General features: G+C 34.8%; 1 protein-coding gene across 6 annotated transcripts; it reads left to right on the forward strand.

Moving 5' to 3' along the window:
• Positions 1-307: 307 nt before the first annotated feature.
• Positions 308-20,139, forward strand: LOC116288555 (uncharacterized). Of its 6 annotated transcripts, none has more exons than XM_031695359.2 (4): positions 5,380-5,539; positions 5,873-5,959; positions 16,537-16,592; positions 19,770-20,139. In XM_031695359.2, the coding sequence occupies exons 2-4, from the start codon at positions 5,890-5,892 to the stop codon at positions 20,046-20,048; spliced, it is 405 nt and encodes a 134-aa protein (XP_031551219.1). In that variant the 5' UTR covers positions 5,380-5,539; positions 5,873-5,889; the 3' UTR covers positions 20,049-20,139. The 6 variants fall into 6 exon arrangements, 2 of the variants coding, with proteins under 2 accessions (XP_031551219.1, XP_031551227.1); XM_031695367.1 differs by lacking the exon at positions 19,770-20,139 and adding an exon at positions 17,789-18,173 and having other exon boundaries at positions 5,481-5,539; XR_004196210.1 differs by lacking the exons at positions 5,380-5,539; positions 5,873-5,959; positions 19,770-20,139 and adding exons at positions 308-430; positions 17,789-18,173.
• Positions 20,140-22,702: the final 2,563 nt, after the last annotated feature.

Here is a 22,702-nt window from a genome sequence, read left to right on the forward strand (position 1 = left end):
GCGGCTCTTTTTTTTTAGTTAGATTCGACAGGACAGCTGTCCAACTTCCTTGATAACTGCCGACACAGCCAGTATACATAAGCTAAAAAATGAGCATACCTTTATGAGTTTATGACATTGGTTAAAGATGATTAAATATTAATAATGAGAAAACGCGCAGTCGAAAACCATTAAAGTGTCAATACTTTTTAAGGTGTGGCGCGAGTCTCACGTGGCAGACTGACTGGAAGTTAATTAAAAACTCACATTTAAGTTGGGTAGCTCTTAAAAACGACATAATATTGTTAACCATCTTTGAACAGATGCCGTGATAACATGAATAAACATCAGATTTGTGGGGTATAAAGGATAAGAAAAAACCCTCTAGTGGGTCAGTACCATACACGACTGAGCTGATACCGTGAAGAGACAAGACAACGACAGTTCGAATGTAAGTAGAACAGAGCATGGTCACTTGAAACCGTTTTGAAACTTTAAAAAGAGAGTTAAAAGATATTGATTGACATAACATTGAGTTATGACACTAAATGTAATCAAACCTATTTGTCAAAGGTTTTTTTTAAACAAAATACTGTAGAATATTGTCGTTTCCTACGTTTCTCTCGTGTTCTCTCAGCATCGCGTGTTTAGATCACAGTATACTAAACGAAAAACTGTCATGCAGTTTATATCTCTTTACAACTGATCATATAACAAGCACAAATCAACAAAAAATCAACGAAAAAAATTCTGTTTTATCTTTCATATAAAGGTTCAAATTCGGAGTGCGCCTTGTGCGCAAAAAAAAAAAAAAATGTCAAGAGTGTTTTAGAGTTAAGAAATGTAGAACAGCTTTCCGCTAAAGATACTGTGATCTAAACACTTGGGGTGCTGTGAAAACACTTGAGAAGCTGGAAACCACTCCGCGTATTTTAAGATAACGAATTCAAATTCAAATTCAAAGTGCGCCGTGCGCGCGGAAAAGAGTTAAGTGAGCGCTATAGATACTATCATCTAAAATGGTATTTCGACCAATCAGAGCGCGAGATGATACTCAGTTTTAAAAAAAATAAAGCAGCACTCAAAAAAGAAAACTGTAACGTTTCAGTATCAAATTCTATCGGTTATGTTATGCTAAGAACGTTAATTTAAACGTTAAACGTACCTTTTTGGCTTACTTTTGAAGGACGTTTTCTCTATGCGTTACCTTAACATTTATGAATGGTATGGTAAGGATTTTCAATTAGCTGATTTGAGTGCTATTTAATTTTATGTCTAACCTTTTTATATACAAATTGTGCGGATTACGAACAGTTCGTTGTCTTAACGGATCTTTTATCTTAGTTCAAGCTGGAAAGCGCGGAAAATCTTAGGGATGGTGTGAAATGGTATTGAATGCTGTTGAATGAATGATCTTATTTAAGCCTCGTTTGATGACAGATAAAAAAAAAATAGATGGATGAGTAAATGGAAGGATTTCTTCAATTGATGGCGTAGATTAAACTCCAACCAAACCAAATGTAATGAGCCAGTGTTAAGTTCACCCCCTCCAAAAGTGCAAGCTAATCAAAAGATTTTGAATTCAGATATTTCAGCTCGTATTCACATGCAAAATCTAAATTTCAATGACGGCAATTTAATTCATAGAAAAGAATAGAAAATTTCGCTAAAAGGCTTGAGAAGAATGGAGTAATTGCGCCTTGCGAAAAGAACCGCGAAAAGTAGATCAAAAGATGGCGCTCACCTGATGATGATTAGCATTTAGTATCAAAGTGCTACAGCTGTTCCAAAGTGTTCTCAAAAGAAGAATCTTGGTCTACTTGCCCTAAGTTACTACCAGAAGAAAAACATTGATAACAAAATTGCTATCAGCAGCGAACATGCGTTAACAAAAATATGTTCGATCGAAAAGGCGACACCAATCCTTACTTCTCAGTGCGATGGAAAGATGGTTGAAATATAGAATATAGTTCAAAATGTACGAAAGTTAAAGTACATGAAGGAGTTCAGAAGCAAATCCTACCAGTAGTTTTTGAATTCTTGAAGTGCTCTTATGTTCTTTGTCGGAATCGTAGATTCCCGAGGGAGGGGGGGGGGGTGTGGAATGCTGGTGTGGGCATACCCCATAATTTTACCCAGGATTCGCCCACCCCCCTGGACGTAGTTAAAAGGTCTTAACGAAATATCTATGTATATGGGCCCGTATAATAACATGCGTTAAGGATGTTTCGTAACGTATAGTAATCGACACCTGGGAACCAGTTCTTGAGTTGGCACATTGAAAAGCAGACTCGTTTACTCAGTGTCAGCCTCGAATCAGTGTCTAAATATTCACAAATACGAACGGTAATAAAGAATGCGACATCGAAGGGTAATTTTACTCATGCGCTATAACGAATATCAGATTATTGTTTTATTACGTATTCATATTGCACGAAAACAAGACGCGTTTTAAGCTCAGTGTATAGCGCGCTATGGATTTTCACGCGAATGAACGGATTTTCCTGCACGAAAATAGCACGTTTTTCAGTAAAGAATAACGTATGGCGCGCACTAAGGCGAAAATGGACCGTTTTCTCAAGGTTGCGCGCGCATCCAATCTTAACGAGCCACAAAACTGAAAAACGCAAATTCACTCAAATCGAGAAGCCAGTTTTATATTTAAGAATATTAAAACGAGTCATAAATATGGGAGAACGGAAGAAAATTCGACTTGGATGTAGTTTGTGATGGGTAATAAAAGATCAGGCAAAGACATTGGGGAAAAAAGCAAGTTGACGTGAAACTTAGCCATAATCTCTTGAAATTAAAAAGGAATGAGACAAAATGGGAACTTTAAGACGTCCGTTATCTGAAACAGGAAGAGTTGTAAAATAATCTAGTAGGAATAGGAATGAAAAATTATAAAGATTTAGAGCTGCATTAATATTCTAATAAAAGATACTCCGACGGAAGCCGAAAGTCTTGCAAATAGCAAACTGATCTAGTCTTAGAATTTCCTTAATCCTAAGAATTATCAACAATTAAATGAAAGCACAGGAATAGGGTCTACAAATGTCTCGGATACAAAAAAAAATGTTGCAAAGGGAAAATGATGACTGGAATCTCTTTTGGATAATATTTTTCTCTTTTAATCACTTGAAAATATTTTTGGAAATGTCCTAAATCTTTTTTTATTGCAAACAGAGGTAACTCCATAAACTACGTTCACCCACGTTTAGCGTTATTTAGCTTTTAACTGGCTAGTGTTTGGTTAAACATCACCGATTTTCATTAACACTAGATTGTATTGACCCTTACAATTCGTGTCAATGCGTAGGATGTCAAGCAATTGTTTAACCGTTCGTTTGTTTACTCTAGTCTTAATGCCAATCAAAGTTAGCCTAAACTTTACTGTAAGCTTCACCTGTTATAGTATTCTCTTACGATAAGATTAGCTAATGAATGGGTCTGTAAAACCCCTCAAAATTCTTTCTTTAGCGTTGCAGTATTCTGGCAAATCGTAAAGCAGAACTCACAAAAAAAAAAAACCTGAAATTTTACTCTTTTACTCGTGAGGTGGAGAATTTTTTCTGCCATCCAAAAATTTTTTTGGTTTCAACAAAGGTATACTGATCTTTTTTGATAGCTAGCCCGAATTTCAACTGTTTCCTCAGGGTGTTCTTTTATTAAACTTCCACTGGTATGTCGACAAGTGACGGCCGAAGGTCTAGCTATTCAATGGTATCGTTATCAGTGGAAAAGATAAAAAAAACTATTGCATGCTATGAAGTAAACGTGCGCTAAGTCCTACAACTTATCTTTTAATTGAACAAAATTAATCCATTCGAAAAAAATTCTTTTTTAAAATTAATATTAGTGGTAGCCGAAAGAAAGAGCATTCAGTGAAAATCGAAAAGTTGAGATCAAGCTTGGTTAAGTCAAAGATAAAAATCTTTAAAATCTCTGGGTTTTTTTATCTCTTGTCAGGAACAAAACCGGATTTTTCTTGGATGTGGTTTAATTTAATTTTTTGCTACTCAAACAAACTTGAAATCAAATTTAAAAACTCACATTTTTGACACTGCATAACAGATGAATTAGTGAATTCTGGGTTTTAAACTTTTTCTTGTTAACTCCCGTATCATACACACACTCGTATAAAGTAAAATATACGACTTTAAAGAGGAAAAATTTGTAAAGCCTTTCTATTGTTTGAATACTCGATCGTGATTGGCTAATTTCATTTGTATGAAAATTTGTCGGGGTGGCCTTTGTTGGTGTAGTCGCATAGTAAATGTTAAGGAAAATAGAAAAAAATTCTGTTTGTTTTTCTCGTTCTGTTCTGACAGTGTTATTGATTGTCTGGCGCGTGCGTCCCCAATCCCGGGATGAAGTGACTTTGCTAAACGATTGATAAAAAATTCTGGTTTGGACTAGGTTAATAGTTGGAACAATCATGCGAATGAAAAAATAAAGGGTTAAAAAGTGTTTTTGTATGAGTGCGAAAAACAAGACAAATTTGTAGATCAAAAGGAAAGCCATTTCAATGTTCCTATTCAATGTTGGAAAGCCATTTCAATGTTCCCGTTCAATGTCGGAAAGCCATTTCACTGTTCACATACGATTTACGTGCTTTAAATCAGTACCTAAGTTTCCCACTCATTCGAAACCCTCGCTCATTATTCACGCCATGTGCTAAATGATTAGCCTTGGCGAGTCTAGCTAGTTGGCTTCAGGTTACGTCTCCTAAATAAGCTTTTACGATTTTCATAAAACGACGAGCTGTAACCACTTAAATTTAAAGAGCATGAACCTTCAAAAAATCGAAACAGCCTGTCGTGTTTAACTAAATACGGATTTAGACTGTGCAAATAGTTTGGAGGAAAATTTCAATTTAAAAACGGAAAAATAGCGTGGTTTACGTAAATAATAGTCTGTTTGAGATGCTATTTTATTATGTGGATCTATTGAGCGTCAGGTTGTATTGTGTATCTTTTTAGGAATGAAATAGCCGTGAATCAGCTTGAGCCCCGCTGTAATAACCATGATGACTGAGAAAAAATCATAGTTACATTTCGTAGAAAAATAAGTTTTATTAGTGCAGAAAACATTTGCCAATTCGTCTGCGGAAAGTACGTGTTTTTTTAATGATTTTAACGGCTTAAAGAGAAAAAATGCCTTTCAAAACCAGAAGAAAGGAAAGGTATACAAAATTATTTAGTTTTTCATTCAAAATTACGGATCTAATAGTACAAGACCAAGCTAAATGTTGACTAGCGCGGGAATGCAAAACACCACGCGTTTCCGTCAAGGAAATGAAAGCTATTCTTTGCGCTTCTAAAGAACTACAGCCAAACTGATATTTTGAAGAGTTTTTCTGCCAAAGCAGGATGTGTGTGTGTGAAAACAGACAGTAATTGCCTTTGTTCTGGGAGGTTGTTTGCTAATCAATCGTTCGACAAAAAGAAGTGATCGTTATAAATAAGAGAGGGCACGTGTACGAGTAGAAATCACGAACGCTCATTATTGTAACAGAGGAAGCTAGAGTTACAAACCTAACCAAAGCTCTATAGCACAAGTAAGTGTTCTCAGTCTTAAACTTAACATTTGATTTATATTTATATTAGTGGTACAGTAATTTTGGTTACGAAGATTGAAGATGTTGGTTAAAAGGGTTTTATTGTCATGGTTTGGTACTTAGTAGCGGTTGTTTCAATCTACGGGGTTCAATGGCGGCGCGACGCAGACACGCGCACAGATTAATCAACAATAGCAAAAAATACGAGAAAAAATAGGCATAGAAATTCTGTTGTCATTCCTAATTATATAACTGCTTGTATTAACACCGTAGTTTTTACTGTAAAGCAACTAAGGCTAAATCTCTTACGTTTTTTCATTTTTACAAAATCAGTTTTTGAAAATAGGCTTATGCTGGCTTCGAACCGTGGGGCAGAACTAAAACAGAATAAGAAATTGAGAGAGAAAGGAAAACAAACAAGTAAGAAAAAGATTTTAAGAATGCAAACATCAATGACAGCAACATAAGACCACTAAAACTGCTCATCACCCCCACGATGCATCGACAACTCGAAGGAAAAATTCAATAGCTTACTATCAATCACGTGACTTTTTGGAGTTGACTGGGGGGCAAACAAGCGGTTGACTGGGGGGCAACTAGCGGATGCTAAGTCAAAACATATGAAAATAAGTCCTCAAACTATTGTATTTGACTATTTTCACGACATCAAACCAGAAAACAAGAGATCAAAACAACCTCCAGGATTCTACAAGCCATCAAAAAAGAGCTATTACCGGAAGTGACGTCTATTGATAGCAACCTATTCAGCAACGAACTTTTTCCCCGTGAATATGAAATCTAAATTTATCTTATTAATTTTTATAAATGACAGAAATTTTAACTAACTCGAAAAGTCCTTAAGCGTGATCCTCGAACGATGTGTCAGTCAGTTAAGCAGTTTTTATTGAAAAGATTATCGCATTTGGTTAAGCCCAAAAGAATATTTTTCCTGTGAATTGTCACGATTTTACTTCATCGACCACCAACGAAGAAATGAGCTGCTTAAGGGCGTTAATTAAAGCTGTAGCTAAAACGTTTTTTAGTCTTTTCTTTTTTTTTAGGCCGGCAAAACCTCGAACAGATAAATGTTTGAGGAAATTGGTGATTTACAGCTGACGTGTGGTGCTTTGGCTTTTATCGGAACGAACCTGATCAGATTGCATTTTTTAACTCATTTGTCAGTTATTTTTAATGCGTTGGTAATGTATTTACACATGTTCTAAAACATTTCTTGTTTCAAAATATTCATTATAATTTCCTGTCCTGTTCTGTCCTGTCCTTTCCTTTCTAGTCGTTTCCTGTCTTTCCCTTCCCGTCTTTTCGATTATTTCAGTTCCCATCCTTCCTTAGCTTTCCATTTTTTCCTACAAGAAACGAATCACACCACACTATTCAATCCTTAAAATGATTCAAGCCTAATTTCGCAGAAATTTATTCCCTCAGTCTTATATCTTCCCTTTTTTTTTCCCTAGCAAATTCTTTCCTCTAAAATTCAATATCGAAACATCTAGTAATTTTCTATGGGCTCTTATAAGTTCCTAATAGTGATAGTGTAAGTTATTGCCTCACTAATGAGATAATACTAGTAGTAGTAGTGCAGCGCAGCGATGTTAAGTGAGGTTTATTCATTGGTGGATCATTTTCTTTGCTCTACTATGCCCCAATTTATGGTAACTGTTCTTGTTCTTCTAGTTCGTTCACTGAATGCTTTGATACTTTTCTTAAATATTCGAGTTTATGTGACTGATTTAGGGACCGTTTCGGAAGAGCTTTATATAGGACCAAGATGAGATAACTAGCTAAAAACTAGTGTGAGCTGCGTCGGTGTTTCTAATGAAACAGTAATGATAAAAAGGTAAATTATTTACCGTGAAAAGATGAAAAAACGTTTTTTCATCTTTTCACGGTGTATAATTTATCTTTTTATCATTACTGTTTAGATACGACTAGTTAACTCTAGAGCTGAGTCGTTGGAAAAACCAGGCTAACTAAATGACGTCATTTGATTATTTCTAAAAATAATGCATTGCGTGACTACTTCTCTATCTTCTCCCCATCCCTCCCCAATATCGGAACTGCAACATCTTGATGCGCTCGTACTGGGCAAGACGAAGGCCTTATGCGACTCGTGGCTGTGTGTGAGAACGGATAATATCTGGGTTAGACGATTGGATTTAAGATACAATTAGTTTGAGGGCAGTTTGCAGAGCGTATATTATACATTACTGAAAATTTTCTATTTCTTTCCCAGTTTTTCATTTTTATTCATCCGACACTGCCAATCTTCTACTACTTCTAGTGGATTATCTAAACCCTCGTAGCTGTTGTTAAACTCAACAAACAGGTGTACAAAATTGAAGGGAAATATATTGTTTTCTGTTCTGACTCGCCGAGGTGTGAATGACTTTGAATAACTATGAGGACTTTAAAAACGCTTGCCCTGAAGCCTTCTCTCCGTAAAAATCGATATCTATGTATACGCAATAAGTTTGCTCTTTTTGTTCTCTTACTAAAACGTTATATAATACTAGAGGTATGTATATATATATTTAATCGAAAGTACTTAAAATACTTTAAAAATATTATATTTAAAGCTCCTAAGATGGTTCCATTTTTAAGAAAATATTATTTTAAGCTCCTATGATGGTTCCATTTTTACATGACAGTTTTTTTATCTTGAAAAAAATCATGATTACAATCTAGGAAGATTAGAAGTCTTGCAATAGTACCTATGCCTGAAGTGCTCAAATGATCCGCATTTCTTTGCGTAGTAGCCGCGTTTGTATAGGCCGAAATCTTATGGATTATACGCCCAAGGCGACGTTCTTCTTTCCAGTCGATTGCAATTACGATGGAACACTCCGCACTTAGGATATCTAATTGTATTTTTCTTTGATCTTTTCCCCGGGAATACGCCGTCTAGACCTGGTATAGTAAAATAATCTCTTTTTATGCACTCTAGCTTGTCGCTTGCCAGAGAAAACGGCGCCTACACTTACATTAAATAAGTTGTCGAATCATTACGAAAGCACTACGTCAAGACTTTAAATTCAAACAGGATACGTTGCCTTTAGTAAGACTTAGAAAAAAGCGCTAAAATCGATAAAAGATGCTTTTAAAGAACTTTAAAAGGCAGAGTATTACGACTCGATTAAGGCCGTAAGGAGAACAACTTGAATTTCCTTGATAACGTGAACAGCAATACGCATTAGAACTAGCTTTAAAAGCGTCCGTTTTTCGGGGAATTTTTTAATTCTTTGGATAATGCACGAGCTTTAATCCTCTTCCGATGGACGAGTAGTCTTACGCGGTCGAAGTACTCTCACTAACGGGATACCAAATTAAGGCAGTTACGATCGATGCACCTCGAGTAGAACCGTTATAAATAACACAGAAATCTTACTAACCTACTACCCTACTACCTGCTGCAATGAAAACGGTTAAAATTAAAATTAAAAAATTCCCTAATCTTTTTCTCTTCTAGATTTTATTTTATTTTATTTCTTTTTTTTTTTTTTTTACCTTGCTTTTTGACATTCAATCACCGATTTCTTTTTGCTTTTTCATCGTTTATATCCTAATCCCGTAACAGTTTTTCTATGAAAATTCTTTTCAATACATCCCATTATTTTTGTTTTCTTTTTTAATTAACGATTTCTTCGTCTAGTGGAGGCTGTGACAAACATTAAATCGCAAATTTACAAGCTGCGAATTCAAATCTAAAACAAAACTCTATAAGGAATTCACTAAATAGAGTCATAGCCATATATAGGAAGACAATGGATGTAATCAAGCTACTATTGAACAAACGCTATGCGTATTTCAAAAGCAATGGCTGTAATTACAGTTTCATTTAAAACACGTTATTAACAGCACGTCAAGGACTTATAATCTTAGTTATTTGAGCGATTATAGTATCAGCGGATGTCGGACGCCATCGCTTTGGCCACTGTCCGTTCGACCAGAATAATGGGATCACCGTTACTTTAATAGACATCAATTAGACTACGACAAGCAGTATAAAAGAATACCGTTAGCGCGGGATTTGTTTAGTTAGGGACGGTTGGCTACCGATAAGAGAAACAGACAGAGAAGAAGGTTAGTGAAGCTATAAATTCGAAAAAGATGGTAGGGATATATAGCTTTAGAAAATTGAATTCATAAACTCTGGCTACCAAAAGGCTTGCTTATCACGCTACATTAAATTCTTATCTCTCCCTACGAAAACTCTAACTTCGTGACATTATAAGGAGCTTACAAAAATAAGAATACTATGGTATTGAACAATTTAACTGTAGATAATCTACGTGAATAAGTTTGTTTTGGGGCAAAAATGATATGAAAGATTATTTGGAAAGATCACTAGATATTTAAAATGATATTCAACTATTTTTTTAGTTGGATAGTAATGAATGGTAAAAAGTATTTCAGTGATGGAGAAAATTTTTGTTTGTTTATTTGCCATTATTTTGGTTTTTATCTCAAGGAACGCCCCAAATCATTTTATTTTACTCCCGATAATACTGTTTTAGAGTTAACTCAATTCAATCTCGTTTCGAAAATATTACGAGGGATTTTTTCCCCCAGTTTTAACTCGTTTAAGATTTTAATCTAAGATATTTTTTTTTGGATTCCAAGATTCCTTATTTTTATGTCAGGTTTAATATCCAGTTTATTTTAAAAATCCTGAAATGAAATATTGTGAGAGAGTAATACTGATTCCTTTAGATTAATAATACCTACAGCAAGCACATATCAAAAAAATAAAAAATAAAAATTATCGCTTTAGTCTTTTCTTTTTTTCTTTGTATTCTGCAGATGTTGATTAATTTTCCCCCTTAATTTACAAATATCGTTCAGTTAATGAGGGAATGACATCAGGCCGCAGTACAAAAACGAGAGTGTTTTTTGTTTCCTATGAATGGTTTTATAACTAGAATCAAAAGAGCTTAATTGCTCGTGGTATTTAAGAACGAGGTTTTAATTGCAAGAAGAAATTAAAAAGATTAAGGAAGAATTAGATTAACAAACTAGATAAGACATGTCAAGGAATGAGGCGTCTTGGTAGTAAAACTGTTTGCATAAGCTTAGTATTTCTATTTTTCTTTTGTCACTAAGAAAATGTGAGATCGAAAACTTCGTAATTTTCTTGAATTTTTTTCTTCGACTGGTTCGTTCGTTCATTCGTTCCTGTCTTTTATTTTTTCTTTGGTTTCTACCTTTTTTGAAACCTCTTTCTTTCCTTTCTCCATCCCCCTTTCTCTCCGCTTTCTCTTATTAGTTATTAGTCTCAAAATGCAAAAAAAAAGAAAAGAAAAGAAAAAAAAAAGAAAAAAGAAAAGAAAAGAAAAGAAAAGAAAAGAAAAGAAAAGAAAAGAAAAGAAAAGAAAAGAAAAGAAAAGAAAAGAAAAGAAAAAAGAAACGAAAATCTAGAAGAACAAAAATACAATTATTTCAAACGAAATGATTGCAACGAATTGTTAAAATCAAAAAGGATGCCATTGTAAGAACCAATCAATCGTTCGCTTCCCGAGCCCGGCAATGGTATAATTTCCTGTGTCTTTTAAAATTCATCTAGTCTTTAAGAATCACTTGAATTAGATAAATGCAGTTTTTTCTATTTTCAACTTGAACAGTATTCCTTTCTGATACATATTTATCTTCATTTTTTCTTCTTATTGTATCTCATAGTCTCTCATTTCCCCCCCATAGTCACTCAATTGGTTTTCTTGGGCTCGCTCTCTCCTTTCTTCGCAGTTTTCTTTTGCAAATCTTATTCATTTAGACAATAGAAGGCTTTGAAACTGATCTTTAAAAGGTTCTTAAAAAGTATAAACTGAGTCTTTGGTTACCACTGTAACTTTCATCAAGTCAACTGGAAAATGTAAGTTGAATTTGCATTAACTAAGTACAAAAGATTTGTACGCCCTTATTCATTTTTCAACATCTAGCAAAGTCATGTGTATCTTTCTGCTAATCATTTTTGAGCGCAAAAACAAACATTCATGGTGCTATTCAATTAGCCAAACGACAACCGCCTATACTACCAACGACCTAAAAACCCAAGAATATAAATCGAACTGATCATTCACAAGTATAGGATCAATTAATGGGATAGTGAGATGGCAGTGATATCTTTCTATCTGCCTATTTAACCTCTACAAACAAACTATCAAAAGATAAGTTCCTGGAAAGCACTCTTCATGCGACTAGATATTTTGAATGCATCATATACTATCTTTGTTCCAATCAGTTTAGAACTTCATAATTGTAGAAATCGTTATATTTTAAGATAAAAAGTGCGAGTTTATTTTTCATTTTTCATTTCTCATTTATAGATTTTTAACCTCGACTGAACGACTGACTGAAAAAACAATCTTGACAAGAGAAAGGAAATTTATTCAAGGCTTTAAAACTCTCAAACAAAAAGAAAAAAAAAAATGTTCGAATTGAGGTTATATTTTTTTGCGATAAGTGAAAAAGATGGAATCAAAATGTCCTACTTCTACAATACCGATTACCAAGCATTATTATCTTATTTGTTACATATTCTCCTGAATATTTCTATTTATTCTATCCCATTAAATCCTATTTCCCTTCAATCTTTCCTTCTCATTTGTACTTTTTCACAGTTTTTTCTATTTCTTTTAGTAGTTCCTTTCAAGACCTTTCTATTTTTCAGGAAAAAAAATTGTTGGCTTTTTCTTTTCTTTTCAAATCTTACTGTCGTTCGACTTCTTATTTTCGAGCTATAGTTCCGTCTGTATATCCCAAATAATCCTCTTTCTTTATTTTGACTCTTATTAATTTTTAAAAATCTTTTCAAAAAAGGCCTTCTCAAGCTCTTGGGAGATGTAATAATTAATAATCTTGTAATAATTAATAATCTTATACCAGTGAAAATGAAGTCTAAATCTGCTCCTTAGCTTTCAAGGCCTTAAGCCACGAACGAGTCTCTGTTATTCTAGTTTTTTAACTCTCTTCATTTTTCATCCTTTTCTCCTTCATTTTATCGTCCTTTTTTACTCTATTTTTTCAACCTTTTTCTCTCCATTTTTATTCATCCTTTTTTCTTCATTCTGTTTTCATTTTAGCTTTTTTTGTACGAAAGAAACCCCTGGTACTTTAAAGGAGATCAATTAATAGAATATCCTTTCGCTGTAATCGAGATTACGACATAAGAACATAAGAACATAATGTATTTCGTTTTTGAAGGACGCGCCAGTCACAAGTGTACTATAACATAACCCTTTTAGTTTCTGTTTTCCTCTTCATTACATAAATACAGATAAACGCCCGCCCTACACGCCTTGCCTTGTAAACATTACTAAATAAACAACAATTATGTCATATGACGTTATAAAAGCCTATTGCCCGATCTCTGGATTATTGGACCAATAGGATTGTTTGATGTTGGAATTGAGTCTTATCGAATCTATGACGGTTACGTCAATCTTGTTGTGAGGACATTCCTCTCACGACATTCAAATCAAAAGCTTCGAAATTTTACAATCTTTGTACGGCGCATTTCTTTAATCTCTAACAGCGGGGGATTCGCTTCAAATTAAGAAAACAAAATAAAGAAACAGAGAGAGAGGGAGATGAGAGACGGAAAGATAATGGTGCGGATTTTCTTACTCATTCGAAAACTTTTAAATCAAAAAAAAAAAAAAAAAAGGAAAAAAAAAAAAGATGCTGCATCAAGGTCCTTCCTTTTTCAGCCTTTTTTCACTGCAATGTTTTACTTTTATCTCTTTCTCTCTTTTACCTCGAAACTTCAAAAGTTATTTATGTGATGTAATTCAGTTATTCTTCGTATTTCTCTATCCTAATCTAAAATTAAACATCAAAATTAAGCCATTTGTACTGAACTAACTGATTTATTTTTCCTATTCCTTTATCTTAATCTAAAATTAAACAAAAAAGGACCAAAAAAAACCATGACATGTTCGTTATGAATTCATGTGATTTAATTCAGTTATTCTTTGTATTTCTCTATCTTAATCTAAAACCATTTGTACCGAACGAACTGATTTATTTTCCTCATTTCTTCCTTAATCTAAAATTAAACAAACACAAATTAAAAACATTTTTAGAGTGAAACTTTGATTTTTTTTTCTTTTTGCAAAAGCGAACACATGAAATGTTAGCAGTTTTGTCAACTCGAAGAAGAACTCCTTAAACTCGAGAAATAAAGGTGACTTTTTAAGTTTTATAAAGCACAATGAAGCGGGAATCAAATTCAAATCTAGCATAGTCTTCATTTTTTAAAAGAAATGGAACAAAATACGTTTGAAATAAATTAAAATGCTGAATACTGAATGCTTACAAAGAATAGCTTCAACGGCGAAGAGGCGCAAACAATCAAGTTCGTTGAACGAACAATTAATTTCCTCATATCGCTGTCCGGCTGGAACTGATAGCGATTATAGGCATGGTCACCTGCGCTTTGGGATCGCCTATCAGCCCGTGTTGGTGCCACAGTCTAAGCACTAGCACCGATCATCTCTAAAAACACAATTTACCTGATTAATTGGAACACTTAGAAACATTTTAAGTTGTGTGCGTTTAAGGCGTTTACGTGATAATATGAAGTGCAAACGAACTAGAATATACTCGAGGTAAAGAGAATAGTTAGAAGAGAATGATGGAAACGATAGGGATAATCAATCAAAAACTACAGCCCAAATCTTTTGCCTAGTCCTAGATAACGCTCTGCTCCTGGCGGATGTTCGTTGAATGATAATCTTGACAAACTCCAACGTCTATTTGTCGAGCCTTTTCTTCACTTGTATACACCCTTTCATATTAGATATTTTAATTTTTTCATCGCAAACTATAGATAATTTCTTCCCAGCATCTGCTCATGTAGCGTAATTATATTATCGATTATAGAGTTAGATCAGATAAGGCACACAATACGTCATTAAATAACAATGTAACTCACGCTCAAACTTCTGCTCATACTTTATGCGCAGACGTTCAAGAGGCCGGCTTACGAATTCGGTTAATCGTCCCTTATTTATCTATAAAAGCAAATCGGTCTTAAATCATTCGTTGGTTAACTTCAGAAGAGGTAGGATAGAGCCATAAAACTGCCCCGAGTCCATAAGGTAAAGTATCCCTGGTCTTACGCTATATATATAATACCAATCTACTAGTTTTACCACTAGAAAAAAAGTCATACTCAACAAATATCTAAAAGCCCATCTAAGAAATTTACAATTTTACAAGGAGAAAGATGTCACATTATTAAGCTTTATTCGGTGTTGATTATTTTGTACTTTTTAGCTTAAAATTTCGATAGCATCGATTGTTATTGATAATGCTTGAGCAAAAATGAGTTTTCATCCTATAAATATAAAAGCTAAAAACACTAGTGTATAATATTTTTTTGCGAATTCCCTTAAAACCATTTTCTAAGTTCGGCAGAAAGAAAAACATACAATGACTGAAAAAACCTTCAAAACGATATGAGCAATTGTTCATCATTTTTTCAGCCCAAATTGTCTGTCATTTCTAATCCTAAACGGAAAAATTAATCGTGTAATGACGTTACATTTTTCCTGATTTAAAAAAAAAGGCCATGCTTAGTGAAATACTTATTTCCTAAAAATGAGACGCTCTCACCATCATTTTGAATTATTAATTATTTCGGTATTTTTATATAACATCGAAGATTACATCGAGAGTTGACCGTCCAAAATATTTAAATCAAGATTCTTATTTAATTGGTTATCACCACATATGGTCAAAATACTATAAGGAGTAATCTGATTGGTTTAATACATTTTTGACGAAAAGATTTGATTGGTTAAAAATAACGATTCATTATAAGATTGAGTTTGAAAATGTTTTCTAACGGATTGGCTAATGGTTAAATGTTCATTCTGGCAATCGTGTTGATTGGTTAATAAATTAGTTGCTAATTTCGTTCACCTATGTTGATTGGCTCAAAGCTAGAGTCAATGAAAGTAAGCAAAAAAAATATGTAAATTTTGAAGCAGTTGCGTAAAGTCTTTCTACAATCTATTTCATACTGAGTCAGGTTTTTTAAGAACACTTGAAAAATGCTTCGATGAAAAAATCATAAAAAGTGCATAAAACATGAGCTTTCATAATAGAAAGTCCCAAAAAGCCCTCTCAAAAATGCTTTCCACTTTACGACACAGTCACTGAGTTTCGACCCTCAAGTGATAACGCCATGAACAGGCAATTATACAAACTTCATGGAACGGCCTTACAAACGAAAAAAGCAATTACAAATCACTTAAAATATTGCTCTCAAGCTATCTTTGGTCGAAGTTTCAAGTGGAATGCATTTATTTCAAAACTTGGCCTTGGGATACCGTGGACTCTTTACTAAGGTCATGCACAAAGACACCCTTTGATTAATTATTGACGCCTCTTGAGCCGTTAAAAATTATGAAACTTATACAAAACTGCCCCCACAACGTGTGAAAGATAGCATTCGCTTTGGAGTAGTTTAAAAGGATCGAACTTATCTAAAAAAAACTATACATACAGAGAGGCAGGTAATTGCAAGCGCCCAAACAGTGCTTCCTGCGAACTTATATATTTGAAAAACTGATATATTTGATGACTGTTTTTCTTATATTTAATGAAAACGGGTTTTATGTTTGATAAAAACCGGTTTATACTTAATAAAGAATCAGGTATTTCAAGTTTCATGAAATGTTTTTTATTATACGCCTTTAGACTTAATGGCAATTTTTGAACTAAGGAAGTGTTAGAAAAACTGTTTTTTGTTGTTGTTGTCTTATGGACCTAAGTGCGATCATTTAAGATTATGTGACACTATCTGCAGCTTGCGTTCCCCCAAGACATTCAGTTCTTAAGTGGTAGCCCTAAGGTCGATCATCAATCGAGTTTAGAGGCAAAATTAACAAATTGATTGGAAATACTATAACACAAGAAAAACAAGACACCTGTCTACATCAGCTTGTTTTATATCCTGTTTCTCTTTCTTTCAACAGAAAAGAATCGCAAGTTTATTCAAGAACATTTTACAAAGATAACTACATACAGAAAGGTGAGTTTTTCGCAATCTTGGATCATTTTGAATTCCCACGTGAATTCACTAGAAAACTACGATTCAAACCATTGCATGGCGACTCCCGAAAAATTGACGAGGTTTGATGAAACACTTTGGCCTCAATTAAAACAACAGCAACAACTTAACAAAAATATTCAAGACAAACAAAACATACCTATGCACCCACGACAGCATGGAAAACGCAACGATACGAAAAAATTAGCAAAAACAGCGGCGAAAGTCGCCATCTCTTTTTTGCACTAATTTACCATTATGTATTGCTAAAGTCAACAAGAAAATATGAAATTATGGTCTACTTATGGCAACCATAGAAAACCTCGGGAAGTTACTGTGGTAATAGATGATCAAACTCACAGCTTCTTGTAGCCAATGTTACCATGGTGACTATGTAAAAAAACACATTATTTGTAACTTTGAAAACTATTTTTTTTCTATGAATTATGTAATTAATATTTATCTAATGATATGATAACTATAGCTGGGATATTATTTGCAAGCCTCAATCTCTTAGAGTAACCAGTAAATGAGCTCAGAGCAACTGCATGTGCCTGTTTGTCTATGCTTTTTGAATCTTTTGTGTCTTTCTCGATCGGTCTCTATGTGGACCATTCAACTCGGGGATGCATGCTTTGTGTGAACTCTTCCAGTAATAATTCATCAACCACTACAACACTTAAGTGGATTCCATGTGGAAACGAACGCTACTTCTATATAATGGGTGACTCTTAAATGGCTTTCGAAATCAAGGCTTGTGATTGGATGAATTAATATTTACATGGTAAACTAACTTAATTTACACCTCTCAGCTTCTGCTTCTTAAATGGCTTTCGAAATCAAGGCTTGTGATTGGATGAATTAATATTTGCATGGTAATCTAACTTAATTTACACCTCTCAGCTTCTGCTACCAATAATCCTTACATTCTTGCTTATTCTTCCCTTCTATGCTACCTTTCATTGTTTTCGGCTGGTGAATCGCATAATGTTCCATCTAATTCAAGATAAACATGAACGCTGTAGAACTAAAGTTTCGAGCTACCTTAATTTTCTGATCTGCTTTAACCGCATGGCGTCTCGAGTCAGCCTAGGCTAATAGTTCTTGTAACTGGGTGATAATGCGAACTAAACAAGAGAAAAGTATCTTCATCTTTGCCATCCAACCTTTTACCACAGATGGAATTCCTCAAGAGCCTAATCGTGGTTGTTCTCGTTGTCATGGTGACTGTCCATACTGGTGAAGGCTCTAGTTGTACGAATGGCTGTCGGGGAGACTACACCGGCTGTTTCCTTTCAAGGGGCGTGAATATCGAGGACGTCGGCGCGTGCAGGGAAGAGCTTGTTGATTGCTTGCAAAAATGTTTACGTAAAACCAGAGAAATCCGCGCCAACATGGCGGCCTAGGAATATCTCAAGATCTTATAAATAATAATATAATAATGATATAATAATAATGTTAAGGAAAAAAAATGAAACAAATGCAATGCAATCAAGCCAATGTAATCTTTCTGTAGAGATGTGTTCGAATAATTTACTTCAATAAAAGATCGTTTCAAATCTGTTTTCGTACGGAATGTTGCATCAGCTAACATCTGGGGAGGATTACTCCACACAGTATATTCCGAACCGAAACGACACCATGTTAGTCCTGTAATCGAACATATCAAGAAACCGTAAATCAGCCAATCAGAGATCAGCATTGCTTTAACATAAGCACCAGCTTACCGATTTACTCGACAAAGTAGCAACACAGGGAACCCAACTGGTAAACGTGCAGAACCAAATTAAGAGTGGGCACGTGCAGTGCACGCCTCTAACTGCGCATGCGTAATAGTTCTTGAGCTGCCATTCCTTCAATCTCGTACCTAGAGCCTGCGTTTCTTCTGGCCTGCGGCAAAGAACGAGGGTTTGGTATATTCTATTTTTTGAGACCAGGATTTATTGGATATCCTGTATAAGAACGGATGCGTTTAAAGACTTTAAAAAAATTTTTAAATTAAAATCATGTTCCCGATTTCTAATTTTTATTTTGATCGGAAGTAAACACAGTACTCTGTTTGAAAGCATGATTTTCATTGATTATATTTCACTTCCGGAAAACTACGCATGCGCCAAAAAATGGATTATGCCAGAACCCTCGTTCATCGCCACGGGCCAGAAGAAACGCAGGCTCGGGGTACGAGATTGCCATTCCTTTTGTTTAGCAGTAAAGAGCAGAAGACTAGACTTCAGTGTATTCAAAAACCAAAAATGCAAATATTGCAAATAACATTTAAACTTCAATGTAGAATGTGTTATGACCCATTTGATAGATTATAAGCCTCAAAAACTCAACAACAAAAAATGTAGATTGACGCAAGACCGAAATGTGCGCACCGTCTTGAAGGAGAACAAACGAACAAAAATTCAAAGACCGAATATCCAAAAATAGATCTTTTTTTGTTTCCCGATAAAGTATTCAGTGCAAACATCCAAAATTTTAGAAACTTGTACACTATATTTCTTCCCGTAGAGCGAATTACAGCATGACACCGCGGTACGATCGACCCACCGTAGCCTTGAAATGGCCGCTCCCAAGAAATGGTTATCGTATAAGTAGGAAACGTAACACTGAAATGGCTTCCCATAGAAATGTTTATCGTATAAGTAGGAAACGTAACACTGAAATGGCTTCCCATAGAAATGTTTATCGTATAAGTAGGAAGCGTAACACTGAAATGGTGTCCCATAGAAATGTTTATCGTATAAGTAGGAAACGTAACACTGAAATGGTGTCCCATAGAAATGTTTATCGTATAAGTAGGAAACGTAACACTGAAATGGTGTCCCATAGAAATGTTTATCGTTTAAGTGGGAATCATACATTAATACGGAATTAATTACAGCACGTTCACTGCGGTACGGGATACCGTAATACTGAAATGGCTTTCCATAGGAATGATTATCATGTGATCGGAGTGGGAAACGTGCATACTGACTTACTGCACGTACACGGTACTACATGCCTTAACATCAAAATGGCTTCCCATTATCTTTCAGTAATTAATTCAGTCACAATGGCAAAGGTACACTTTTAATGACACCGCTCTACTGCTGTGTTCTGTGTCTTTAAAACTGATTTCTCTATTATTCCCATCTCCTTCACATCTCTCAACAGATGCTCAGTCTAACAAAAGTCGTTCTCATGACGTTGGCTCTTATCCTCGTCGCCATGGTAACCATCAGCCACGCCGACTGCTATTCAACGTGTCAGGGAAACGTCTATACCCCTTGTTTGTTACGTCAGTGCTCAGTGGGAAGTACTTTAGGGTGTGACATGAACATGTGTAGACAGCAGTTTAGAACTTGTTTCACACGCTGTAAGTTTAACACGCGCAGTCTGCCATCCAACCCTGCCATCTCAGTCGACGTCGCCCAAGATGCGGACACATATTAATTACTTAGAATTACAGATAGGAATGACTTGGAAGAATCGAAAAGTAATGTAAAATAATTATTCTACCAATAAAATAAAGTAGTTTGTGAAATTTTTTTTGTTTTATTGTTATTCGTTGTTGTTGCTATACCAAGGATATTACGAGCCGGTGGTGTTTTATCAGTTATAAAAGCACGGGGCGTAGCCGTAGTTATAGACCTGAAAACACACGACCTGCTTGTTTATTGAAAAGCTTCAAAAACTTGAATAATTTATAAACCTTTGGTCGAATTAGAGCGACCATATACGTCAGGAAGATGGACCATTGTAGATCGATAGTTTTTTTGTATATCAATGTCATGCGCAGAAAGATAATGAGAAATCTGGGGTTGGTATTCCTGTGTCGCAGACAATATACTGGGGAAAAAATGGGTCTAGCGTATCACTAGTCCTCTCTCTTTCATTTTCTTACCACAGGATACCCAATACGAATACACATAACAAACGCACACATAAAAGCGTCACACACAAAACATTCTCAATGCTTGAAAATAGGAATGTGGTTTCTAGACAGAAAATGACCTTACTAGGTTGGACTAGAAAACAGATATGTATTTAGAATGATGTCCTACCAACCAATAAGCGAATCAGTATACTCTTTAAGTAACCCAAGGAAAATGCCACTGATTAAAAGTAGAACTAAACGTTTCCAGAACAGCGTCATCCCCTATGCAGTTAAGAAATGGAAAGCATCACCTTGACTTTAGATATCATTATCACATACACTCAAATGAAGAATCGTTGTCGGGTTCAGAAACATAGAACATAAAAGCTGAGACCGAAATGGCACATGGGAAATGCATCTAATTATATTATAATTTATTCATTTATCGCCATCCATGCAGTCGGTTTACAATACCAAACGTATTAAAAACAGTGGATGATGCCACGGTTCGCCGGTCACAGCATGCATCTAAATTAACGTACTTCACATGTGCCATTTCGGTCTCAGCTTCTATGTTATATGTTTCTGAACCCGACAACGATTCTTCAATTGAGTGTATACGTAATAAAATATTCAACAAACGCATCGTAATTTTAAACGTAAGTTTTTCGTCTTTTATTATTGTATAGAGGAAGGGAGGGACGACATCAGGAAAGAACATAACGAAACTTCGAAGCGCGCCAAAATTGCGTGACCCCAACATTCCGTTCATGAAACGATCATATGTCACGCACTCATGGTATTATTGCAAGAATTCAAATGCGAAAACCATTCTTATTAATGAAGCCGTGTGCAACCATGCCTAATATTGCAGGGCCCTTTGGATACCAGCTTCGAAGATGAATCGTGCCTCCCTGGTTAAATAAAGTTTACATTTAATTACATTTACAAAAAAAAAAAAAAAAAAAAAACGAAATTAGGTACCTTTTACATTTATTTCATTCGGTCATAAACAGGAAATGCTGAGTGTATACACTTAAACCCATGTCACGTGAGGTCCAATATCCGCTTAAATAACGGTCATTATATTGCTAAACAAAAAATATTTTAAGTTCCTTACAAGCCGGAGCTTTGCCACAGTCAACGTCAAGTGACGCGACGTAAAAGGGCAAAATTCATACATCTGCCAAGGTGAGTTAAGAAAACAACAAAGTAATTTCTACATGTGGTGTCAGACTAATTGAATAATTAAGCCAAAGACCCACTTCAAACTTAGGCAATTGAGTTGACATCTAAAATATTCTTTCAAATTAAGCCCCATAAATCACGAAGAGTGAAAGTAAAATTCGTAATTTCAATATCAGGGAAACTTAAAGCACGAAGGAAGAGTTACTAGCAGCCAAGGTAAGTTTGCGTGCGCTGAAATGTTTTCTATTAACTTTTCAAATTAATCAATAACTGAATCACTGATAATGTTGATTAAACTCGTAATTAACAAAGAGAATATAAATTTTTAATTATCAAGAAATACCACGCAAAAGGCAGGAAATAGAACTCAGTAATAACATTTGAAAATGTTGGCGTTTTCTTGACTTATTGGCTTTCAAAGTGCAGCTTGAAAATATCTAAATTAATTCACTTTGTACGAGAAAAACGGTTGCTATTTTTTCACAGTTCAGTACTTTCGAGCAAAGCAAACGAACAACTAGCAAGTCTAAACCTAAAATGAATTAAAAAGGATATGGAATGTTCTCGAAACAGAAGATATATGAATTATCTGCCAGGTTTAATATTTATTTGTAGAAAATATTAAAAGCATATTTGATGTTAATTAATTGTTTTAAAAGCACTGATGCTGAAGAAAGAAAATATTTGGAAAATTTTGAAAGAAAAACAAGACAAAACGTTGAAAGGAAAGTTAGAAAAACTTGGTAAATTAACTGTTTACCAAAAAAGAAGAAAAGATGGATCGACAAAACCTCTGGAAATTCATTTTTGGGAGCGAAAGAAAGGTGGAAAAAAAGAGACGTTTCTTTGGGGGGGGAGGGTAAGATAGTATAATTGTCTCGAAGTCCTGGGATGCATGTTACGTCATTCTGGTTGATGATAACGAAGCATTCTTGATTAGCTTCTATTTTTAGATCAACTACCATGATCGCTATTTCATTGTTATTCATATCAAGGATTTTTTTATTCATTAAAGAAGCTTTGAGTCATGTTATTCCACCAC

This window comes from Actinia tenebrosa, unplaced genomic scaffold (assembly GCF_029948245.1).
Source record: "Actinia tenebrosa isolate PJP-AT-01 unplaced genomic scaffold, QUT_ActTen_1.0 PGA_scaffold6__47_contigs__length_16458017, whole genome shotgun sequence".
NCBI lineage: Eukaryota > Metazoa > Cnidaria > Anthozoa > Actiniaria > Actiniidae > Actinia > Actinia tenebrosa.